The following is a 10,574-nucleotide window of genomic DNA, read 5'->3' as shown; positions in this document are numbered from 1 at the left end:
TAGATAGATAGATAGATGGATAGATAGATAGATAGATAGATAGATAGATAGATAGATAGATAGATAGATAGATAGATAGATAATTTCTTGATCCAGAGGGAAAGTTCGGATTTTTTTTCTTCACTATTTCTAACATTTTATGTAAAAAAAAAAAGTATTGAATATCAGAGGTCATCGTGTTGAAGAGCAAACACAAAACCTCAGTTTGTACTTGTTGTATCGCACATCTGTACATATTGTACTCATGTGGCTCGCTTGTCCTTTCACATGTTGTTGCTACTGTCCTTAAAGGCAACATCAGAGTCCGCGCTGCGCATGTGGAGGAGTCGTTCCTGGTCACATGACGTTTGCTGCAGCGCGTGGAGGAAATCCCATGGACAGTGTTACTCTGTGTTGTTCGACTACACAAGAAGTTATGTAGCTGACACAAAGGGCAACATACGTGACACAGACAGTGAAGATCGAGGACACACTGATCATATACAGTGTATGAGGACAACAGAGGTCACACACACACACACTTCATTGTTGAAACTATGGGAGCAGCGATGTGGAGAGGGGGGGTCTGCTGAGATGAACCATGTGGAGGAGGTCACTGGGTGCAGGCTGCACTGTGTTAGGCTGCAGGAGCGTTGGACCAAAGGTAACTCACTGGTCGCATTCACTTTACTCTGTATCCAAGGGAGTCCTGCTGGCAGATGTGATGATGCTTTGTGCACAGTGGAGTAAAAAAAGGCTCTTGTTGGGCCCTGACACACTTAATCAGAGAATCGTATGAAATTAAGAACAAATAAACTCCAGTTTCTCGGTTGCCACGGTGTAATAGGCGAATAATAACTGTCAGCACTCAACTTTGTGCCAGTGCATCCTCGGCTGCAGCCAGACAGACGAGCCACTGTGTGGCTGCACACAGGGGCTTTGATTTGTGGTTATTTGGACACTCTTGAATCTATTGCTCTTCAGGGAATCTGGGGCTCCCGTGCTGTGCGAGCATGCAGCGCTCCTGTCCTACCTGCACACAGGATCACAGCCCTCCAGGCCATGGATTCATGGAGGAAGCACTTTGAGGAGAGAGGTGTGACAGAGCCCGAACAGTCCAGCCACTACATCATTGCACATTTGTTCGGGGCCAAAACTGTGAGTTGAACATGCGCTGGGGTCGTTGTACACACGCCTCATGCGTTTACTGGATACCCTCTGATGTTCTCACATTTCTTTATGCAGATTGAAAGTGTGGAGCAGAGGAAGCTAACAGAGTTTCTCAGCAGAGAGGATACAGAGCAGATATGGAAGCTCTGCACCAGACGTCTCTCCAGGTATAAAGTTTACACAAATACACTATAAACAGATTATATTCAAGTTAGAGCTCAACCGATAAATCACTTGACTGAAAATCAAACAACATTTTTATTTTCTCTGACATATCGGTATCAACGTTGATTTGCAGATATGAAAATGTTATTTTACAGACTTAACAATGCAGGAAAGATGTGCATTTGTTTACAGGTTATAAAAAATATGTTTATTTTCTTAATCAACTTTTATATCTGTGGTTTTGATTATGTTTCTTATTATTTTTTGTTCTTTATTTAAAAATGTTTGTTTAAACTATAAAATATAAAAACCTTAATTACATTTTCAGATAATATTGATATCAGCATCAGCCCCCAAAGATCCATATAATTCAGGCTATGTTTCAAATATGTACTTATTCAAACCACCATTTTACTGGCTCTTGCTTCTCAGCTTTATCAGTCAGTTAGGAAATGAGAGTAACACTGAAACTGAAAACCTGTAGCATCAAATGTTTACAATGGAGAAGTTGATTTACTCCCACAGAATGCACCAAGACACATCTGCCAGTGTATGGTCGAGGTGAATTGACTTTATCCGTCCCCTAAGATTTTACATGGGAGATATAAGCGTAACTTGAATTCAACTATTCCTCCCAGTTGTGTTCTTTTATTGTGTTATTCATAGTTAAGGTTGGTAATAGAAATTGACCCCTATGACACATGAAACAGTTTTTACTGTCTGAAAAAGCCTGAAGAAAACCCTCGTATTCTAAATGTGTGTGTTTGTAGAATGCCTGTGCAGTATGTGATTGAGGAGTGGGACTTCAGAGATTTGACCCTGAAGATGAGGCCTCCTGTGTTCATACCCAGACCTGAAACAGAGGTAGGAGAGGAGCAAAGACACACACACACACACACGCACACACACACACACACACATATGTAAAATGTACGACGAAACCCTGATGATTGGCAAATTTCCCCCAATGTGGGACTAATACAGGACTTCTTATCTTATCTTATCTTAATCCTGGGATCCTACGTGACCGCAGCAATGTTTTCTCTGTGTGTCGGTGCAGGAGTTGGTTGAACTTGTGCTCATTGATCTGGAGACGACATCTGGGACTGAAGAGGCTACAGACGCTCTGCATACATGTGTGGAAGTGGGCTGTGGCTCCGGAGCCATTTCTCTCAGCCTCCTGAGGAGTCTGCCTCAGGTGAGCGTTGTGTTTAACACATGAAGTGGAGTTTTCAGGAACTGTCCGTTTCTTTATTATAAACTGAATATTTTGGCGTTTATTTAAGCTTTTTAATTAGATTCATGAATTTTTTTTAGATATTAGTTGAGTAATTTGGTAATTGGAAATTAAAAAGAGACCAATAAGCGAATTGATGAGATGTAGCAGATGAAGTAAAATAACTTTGTTGTAGAATACAGTCTTTTATCCTTTTTTTTTTAAGCACTCTTCATATTGTCAGCTCAAAGATGCTTTCTACTCTCCTGTCATAGTATTAACTACATTTGTTTATTTTCAGAAACATAAATACAAGTTATAGATTTTTATTTTCTCCATTAACAAGTTAAAACCCATCAGCAGCTTTTAATTGCTACGTCTGTATCTTGTTCACTAGCTTAAAGCCATCGCGGTGGATCAGAGCCAGCATGCAGTGGATTTAACAAGGGAGAACGCTCTAAGGTTGTTCTACTTGTTAATATCCTCACTGATTAACTTTTATTGTGAGTAAAGGATTTTAATATACAGATATACAGTAATGCATCAAGTGTTCACTCTGCAGGTTGGGGCTTCAGGACAGATTACAGATCCATCATATAGATGTGATGAAAGGTGAGTGAAAGCAGTGCATTCAAATGATGAGATAACACATTTAAATAATAATAAACGCTAATAAACATTTCTAATCTGTGTTTTGTCAGATCCAGAAGCTGCGTTGAGACTCTGTAGCCGTGCTTCAGCTCTGGTCAGTAATCCTCCGTACCTGTTCTCTGAGGATATGTCAATGCTGGAACCGGAAATTCTCAGGTGACTGAAACACATCCTCCCATAGTTTGTAATTATAAACAGTGTTATCGGCAAATAAATGGTTCTAACACTTGTAATATATAATAATACAGTTTAAAAGTGTTATTTGTTAACCTCTCGTTGGTGCTTTAAAGAACCGTTATTACTGCTAGCAAGGAGATTATGTTTTCATCTGCGTTTGTTTGTCTATTAGTTAGCAGCATTGCACAAAAACTACTGGATGAATTAACCTAAAGTAGAAGAAGGATGCAGAATGGGTCAGGAAAGATGGGTCAGAACTTTGGTGATGGATTTTTTCACTTTCTTTAATGTTGTAAAATTGTTCTCAATCTTTTTTCAAATTACTGTCAATTTTGTCAGACATATTAATATCTTGTTTTCATTTAATTTATCATTCTTAATTTATCATTTAGTCTATAAAATGTTAGCGGTCAAAAAAATGCTCAGTATATTATCACACAATCCAGGGTGGTGTCCTCAAATGCCTAATTTGTGCAACCAACCCAAAGTTAATCAGTTTACTATCATGTGACTCAAAGGGCAGACAAAAGCAGTAAATCCTCACATTTTGATAATCTGTGAATTCTTAAAATCTTTTCTTGCCTAAAATAATTTATTGATTATCTGAATAGCTGCGGCTCCACATCCAAGTATCCCCGTCTGAAACCACATTTAAATTCACTAGATTTGGATTTTTATGTCGATCCACAGCAAATTGCACACATTCGTAAATATCAGTCCACTAACAATGCCAGATTTTTGTCATCAGGATCCATGATTTATTCTGTGAGAAAAAAATTAAAAACTTGTAAATCACCCGATCTCACAATGTTAAAGAAAGTGACAGAAGAAATTCCATTTAATGAACTTATTATATATACTGCTTTTAGACAATGAACTTTTGAGGCCATATTGAAGAGAGAAAAACGCGATTATGATCATACATTTTATTACGAGAATAAAGTCATAATTGAGAATAAAAGGAAAAAACATTTATTTTAGAAAATTAGCATAAAATTAAATATTTTACTTGTGAAATTATGACTTTATCTTTACAAATGTATATTATTATGTATATTCCTAGAAATGTTGAACAGCGTCTGTACAGTCTTAAAGTGATGTTTGGAAACTTTCTACTACTCCAAGGTTCGAGGACCCGTCTGCTTTAGATGGAGGTGAGGATGGCCTAAATGTGATCAAACAGATTTTGACTATGGCTCCAAAGATTCTGTCAGACAATGGGTAAGGAACCTCTCCGCCTAACACAAGCGCGCACACACACACCACCCCACCTGGGTTTAATTCCTAACAGCAGCAGGGGCTTGTCACAAGAACAGCGTGTTCTGAAAAACATGTATCGTGTTGCCTCTTTAATGAGTTAAGCTTTTTAAAAGACTTCCAGTGAAAACAGTTCCAGATATGTGCCACCGCTCTCGTCTCAAGGCCACTGCTGATGATTCTGTCCTGTTGATGATTACATTTTAATCCATTTTGTGGTATTTTTCTTTCCTGGTGAATAATAGTCGTGCTTACTTAGAGGTGGACCCCAGACATCCCCCGCTCATTCGGCGGTGGGTGGAGGCGAATGTGGAAGAGCTGCGTTATGTTGAGACGCGGCACGACATCACCGGCAGGTCTGTGTAGAAAACCACTCGGCCTGTGTATGTCACCTGGGCTTCATCTTATTTAGTCAGCGCTTAACCTCCTGTGATTTTCATGCATTAATGATGATCCATTACTGTCTATGAAAGTGAAAGGCTGCAGTGATCAAACTTTACAGATTTAAGCTTAGCACCATCTTGTTTTGTCCTTCGTTCATGTTGTCCAAATTCAGCATCCGTGACTCTTTTTTTGTTTTTTAGACCTCGGTTCTGTATCCTCCAGAAAAGAGAACTCATACAAGGACCCCGAGCTGGATCTGGATTGAGAAACTGAGATCCTATTACACTGGCTTTATCCCAGGTCGCCACAGCCTCAGCTCCTCTACCCCCACTGATCCGCCAAGCACGCACTTGCACTGCTTTAATGACTCAAAAATTCTCAATTTGCAAGGGCCGAATTCTCTTTCATGTCATTGTTTGCATTTTTTTAAATCTGGTAACATTTGCGATCACATCCTGTGCCACAATAGAAATGTGTGCGAGCTGGCACAAAAGCAGGCTCAAAGCTGAAGGTAATTACCAAGGCTTTTCTTAGAACCCTCCCTCTCAGAATCTCACCCTCCTCCCAGGAAGCATTCAGCAGTTCTGTGAATCTGCTGATGAGCGGTCCTCCCCTTCGCTTGTCCATTCGCTGACTCAGATGCAGGCTGTACGCATTGCTGAGCAAAAACACACAATGTGGCCTTTACTTCCTTACACGGTGTGTGTGTGTCTCACACTCTTTAGAGCTCAAAGGCCACAAAGTCTTTGTGATTGAAAATGAAAATATTTCGTAACAAGCGTCACAAGAAAAGTTGTGTGTTGGTTAATAACGGGGATGTTGACACTGCCTCCCTTTGCCCCTGTGAGTAATACTGTCATTCAAAGCAGCACAAGATGAAAAGGATGTGAAGGACAGCAAGTTAGAATCAAATGAGTTATTTTAATAGAAAAATGTACACATGTAAAAGGTAGAAAAAATGTTTTACTGAGAAAATAAAATGGATTAAAATGGTGTTTCAATGGAATCAGTGTACTTCTTGGAAACAATATGTACATTCAAAACTGATGAGGGTAGAATAGATGTGAACAATTTCCACATCCTTCATAAAATAAGTGTAGATTACAGTACTGAGTTCGCTGTCTCTTCCTGGGATTCTTCACCACACGGCCCTCGACAAATTAAGTCTGAAACCAGACGCGTCAGTGATAACTGATTTTGTACATATTCTGTCAGTAAAAACACGACCCTGTGTCCAGTTTCTTCGGGACTGGCCTTCAACTGCTGGAGCAGCGTTGTCATTTACAGGTACGAAGGACCTCTTTGACAGTTGTTTGTTTTTTAAGTCAGCTGCAAAATGGCCATTGTGATGACCTTGAGGAACGCTCATACCTTGAAGGGATAGTTCTGGATGTAACGCAGCAGAGGCCTCGGGAGTGGTAGCTGGTCAGGACAGTCAGAGTGTCTGTTAATGACAAGGCGTGTGAGGTGCTGTAAAGAGGGGAGGCCCTTAGGCTTGTACACGGCCCGCTTCAGTTTCAGTACCACAGACGCCTCCTGAAATGTCTGCTGAGAGGGTTTCGAAGGAGCCTCCACTTCCACCTTCCCCTCGTCTGCTTTCCTCTCTGGTCCCATGTAGTGCTGCACCAGGCTGGGCACGCTGGAGAAGGACGACAGACTGGGCCGGGCCGGAGAGCTGGAGTCGAGCAAAAACTTGGCACCGCTGTACTGGATCCTTATACTGGTGGGGCCGCGTGCGGTCCTGACCGAGAGGGTCAGCATGTACATGGGGTGGCTGCTGTCCCGTACCAAAAAGGCTCCTTCAGATGCCTCTTGTAGTGCAGCGTGGGCCTGAGCCGCAGTTATTGCTCCCCAGTACCAACCTACACACACAAACACATTCCTTAATATTAGTCACTGGACATTCCGCATGTTCCCTCATGATTATTTTACAATAAACAATCCTCAATTAATTAATTAATCTGAACAAGAGTCTTTCAAGAATCTTATCTGTTACTTTCGGTGGCTGTAAAATGTGAAACTTTTCAAACCTTACCTGAATTTTCTAGATAGCAGAAGTTGCTGGCGATCGCCCGCAGGTCCTTTGCAGGGTCCCATAGCGAAGGGGTGCTTTGAAGGCAGGGGTTAGGAGGTACGGTTCCAGCCCGCATGCCCTGTGGGACGTCAGTGGACAGAGCACCGGGCAGAAGAGCTCTAGGACTGGAAATGAGATGGAAGATAAAGGTTTAAATGTCATGAAAAAACCACAAGCTTAAAAATGGTCATGGTTGGCTTTACTCCTCCGTCCTCCCTTTATACAAGATCATTATCGTCAGGATAATCCGGTATGAACACAAATCATGTATTCCTTGACTTGAAGTAGGTAGAAGATGTTCAATGTGATGAACTGACAGTTTTAAGTGGACAACCGCAGAATGTGATTCCTTAGTCTTATTTATGATTTGTATAATTACATTTTATTCAACTTACATTTGTGAAAAATTTTGTATTTTTTGTCATATTTCTTGTGACTAACATTACTGACAGTCTAAACCAGGATATTGTTAAAAAGAAAAATTATCTCAATCACCCTTTTCTAGTTAAAAGAACAGAAAGAGACAATTATCCATAGAATTTAAATTAGTGTAACAGGACATTAACATTTTTACACCCGACGCACTTGAGTTATTTAAAATACACTTTTAATCCAAACTCCATTGTTAGAATATAACAATAGAGTTAAGAGAACATTAGATTTACAAATAGATGTGTTTTCTGATGTGGTTTTAACACAAATAACAGGAGGAAGCAAACAAAGGAAAGTCTTCTCACCCTGGAACACAAAGAATCATACTATTAGTTGAATCCTCTGGGCTAAAATCCGGTCTCTTCAACTTCTCCAGGAAACAAGTTAAAAAAACAATATACCGTCACGTATATCTAAAGAAAAGCCAGATCTGGAAAAATAAGATCTAACATGTGATTGAAATGATCAGGCCTGTTTTAAAAAAAATGAAAAACAGGGACACGAAGAGATCGGCGTGTCCCAGTGTCCTCCGCTCGACCACCGGGTGTTTTTATGAATATAAACGCGACAGGAAAACACGAAACCTGGATTGAAAAAGGTTCAAAAAGACTCAAAAACAAGAAGCGGGTCCGTGCGGCAGCGGGTCGGAGTGTGTTGTCACCGGAGCGGGATCCAAATGTGTGAAGGACAGAGTGTAAAGGCTCGGCTCTTCAAATTTACTGTTTCCTAGAAGACTATTCTGAGAACTGTTCGCAGCACCGCCGGCGCTGACGTCACGCCGGCCGCCGCGGTTCCCTCCTCCCTCCTCCTCCCCCCAGCCGGGTTGTTGTGCTCGGTGACAGTTAGCAGCTAAGCTAACACCTCCGGTTCTCAGCGGCGACTTCTCAACACGCTTCACCCTCACGGACATACCACCGGAGGATTCCCCCCCTCCACCACCCCCTGGTCGACTTTCCGTGCTCCACCGGGTCTCGCTCCGGTGGCCCCCTCTCTCTCCCGGTCCCACCCGGCGGCTCCTGCCTTCGCTGAATCGGACTCTCGCTCCCAGGAATCGCTCGGCGGCTTCTCCCTATCCGCTTTCCAGGAATCACGGCAGCGCGCTGACTCCGCCCCGCCGGGCCGCCCCGACACAGGCTCCATTCCGCGAACCCGCCGCCTCCACATTAAAGATAATAGGAATGCGCACAGGCTATTTCCAGTAATATAGATTTCCCCTCTATCTGTGTGTCTGTCCCGGGGATGGGGGAAGAAAAAGAAAACACGGCGAGAGCTTTTCCCGGAGGTTTGTCTGAGTAATTACACCCGAGAAAACAAGTTGTTATCGAGACAATGCAGCCAGACAGAAAACGCGTTAAGTCTCTGCTAGACCAAAGAAATGTCGTGTATTATTTGTTCCACTTTATAACCCCGACTGTCGAATTAGATTATAATCGTCTAACTGTACAACTGATCTCAGCACAGGCCACGTGCACCTTATATACATATATCAGGTGACAGTTTAATTTCTACCCATGCAATTGTCTATCTATCTATCTATCTATCTATCTATCTATCTATCTATCTATCTATCTATCTATCTATCTATCCATTTATCTATCTATCTATCTATCTATCTATCTATCTATCTATCTATCTATCTATCTATCTATCTATCTATCTATCTATCTATCTATCTATCTATCCTATTCTATCTAATGTAGAGAAAAGTACTAATACAAAGTAATTTAGTATAAGATCGTACTCCAAATTTTACTCAGTAAAAGTACAGAAGTATTTTCAGCCTAATGTGCTTAAACCATCAATACTGAGCATTATATTATATTGTTGTATTATTGTTATAGATTATCTGTTTATCTATCTGTTATGTTGTGTGTGTGTGTGTGTGTGTGTTTGTTGCAGTACTGATTTATATTTATATGTTGTTTACGTTCTGCATGATAATGTATAGTTCCTTGTATATAATATTTTTTACTTATACTTTTACTCAGTGTGCATTTCACCATCTTATCTTCTATAACTACTTTGTTTGCTTTTGAACAGTTTCCAGTTGCTTTTCTTCAATTATTCATTTTTTATTTGTAAAGCACCTTGTAAATGTTTCTCATCCTATCTTCCCTTGGGTTGGAAATTCCGGCCCACCTGACACAGTATTGATGACATTAATGTCCCATGCAGCTATCACATTGCATCTCGCAACCCCTGCATAGGCATTCATATCATGTTCATATAGTCCCCTTCTTGTGTAGACTTAATACAATATTATATTTTTGAGTTATTACCTCTGAGAAGATCAAGAAACAAAAGTGCAATCATGGTCTAATCTGAGAATTCAATGGGCCGAGGCTGCAAGAGTTTTCATTACTGCATAACTTTCTTTATTGATCAATTATTTACCCCACAGGAAGTCAAAAAACAGTAAAAACTGCCCAAAGCAGGTTCTTAGAGGCCAAAGGGATGTGTCCTGTTTAGTCAGACCAACAATCTTAAGCCAAAGACACAACAACTGCTTTGTTATACCAAAAAAAATCCAGATATATTTCAGCTAATTGACCACATGACAATAACTTTGGTCTTTCTGGGGATTGGGAATGCAATCCCACCTGACACTGCATTTGCATTAATTTCCACTCATAACATTTAGGTCCTACTCAGATTTCTCATCACCCCATCCTCATGTAGGTATTCATATCTTATGAGTCGGGAGAGATAAGCTGAGAGAAACAGGTCACTGATGCATATTTGTATTAAAAACTGAGGAACATCCTGACCAGACTTTAAGTTTTCAAAAATATTTCCTCCATCAGCCTCCTGAGCCATCTCACACACACTCTCTCACACACTTGTAGTCTACATGAATACTGAAAACGAGGCAACACATGATTCTATGCTTTGTCATAATCATAACCATATTAACAGGAGCCTTCTGATCCCAAACGCTTCAATACTGAAATCCTGAAATGACCTTTTTGTTCTGAGAAGTGGATTTAATCGATCCTTCTGGCTGCCGTCGAACACAGGTTTTTCAAGAAAAAGGACAACCACAGTTATTTTGGTGACTATTTATTGTTC

General features: G+C 40.8%; 2 protein-coding genes across 2 annotated transcripts; one reads left to right on the top strand and one right to left on the bottom strand.

Annotated features, from left to right (window-relative positions):
• The first annotated feature begins 334 nt into the window (after positions 1–334).
• hemk1 (HemK methyltransferase family member 1) lies at positions 335–5,994 on the top strand. The gene is given in 12 exon segments (XM_020101683.2): positions 335–643; positions 964–1,137; positions 1,225–1,316; positions 2,085–2,178; positions 2,375–2,512; positions 2,928–2,992; positions 3,093–3,142; positions 3,232–3,337; positions 4,484–4,579; positions 4,861–4,971; positions 5,200–5,221; positions 5,223–5,994. Coding segments are annotated over 12 exon segments (1,053 nt in total). The 5' UTR covers positions 335–580; the 3' UTR covers positions 5,265–5,994.
• Positions 5,901–8,599, bottom strand: LOC109638621 (cytokine-inducible SH2-containing protein). The gene is made up of 3 exons (XM_020101685.2): positions 7,811–8,599; positions 7,035–7,198; positions 5,901–6,861 (listed from the first exon to the last, which is right to left on the bottom strand). The coding sequence occupies exons 1-3, from the start codon at positions 7,828–7,830 to the stop codon at positions 6,365–6,367; spliced, it is 681 nt and encodes a 226-aa protein (XP_019957244.1). The 5' UTR covers positions 7,831–8,599; the 3' UTR covers positions 5,901–6,364.
• Between the last annotated feature and the right edge of the window lie 1,975 nt (positions 8,600–10,574).

This window comes from Paralichthys olivaceus, chromosome 2, assembly GCF_024713975.1.
Source record: "Paralichthys olivaceus isolate ysfri-2021 chromosome 2, ASM2471397v2, whole genome shotgun sequence".
In the NCBI taxonomy this organism is placed as follows: Eukaryota; Metazoa; Chordata; class Actinopteri; order Pleuronectiformes; family Paralichthyidae; genus Paralichthys; species Paralichthys olivaceus.
Note: the sequence above shows the minus strand (reverse complement) of the source record. Positions and strands in the feature narration are given on the sequence as shown.

What these genes read in the sequence shown, in the direction of transcription:
- LOC109638621 (XM_020101685.2), bottom strand. Translation starts at nt 7,830, where the DNA reads ATGATTCTTTGTGTTCCAGG. An exon ending in ATGATTCTTTGTGTTCCAGG is followed by an intron (nt 7,199 to 7,810) that starts GTGAGAAGACTT and finishes TCTCATTTCCAG; the next exon opens with TCCTAGAGCTCTTCTGCCCG. An exon ending in CTGCTATCTAGAAAATTCAG is followed by an intron (nt 6,862 to 7,034) that starts GTAAGGTTTGAA and finishes TTGTGTGTGTAG; the next exon opens with GTTGGTACTGGGGAGCAATA.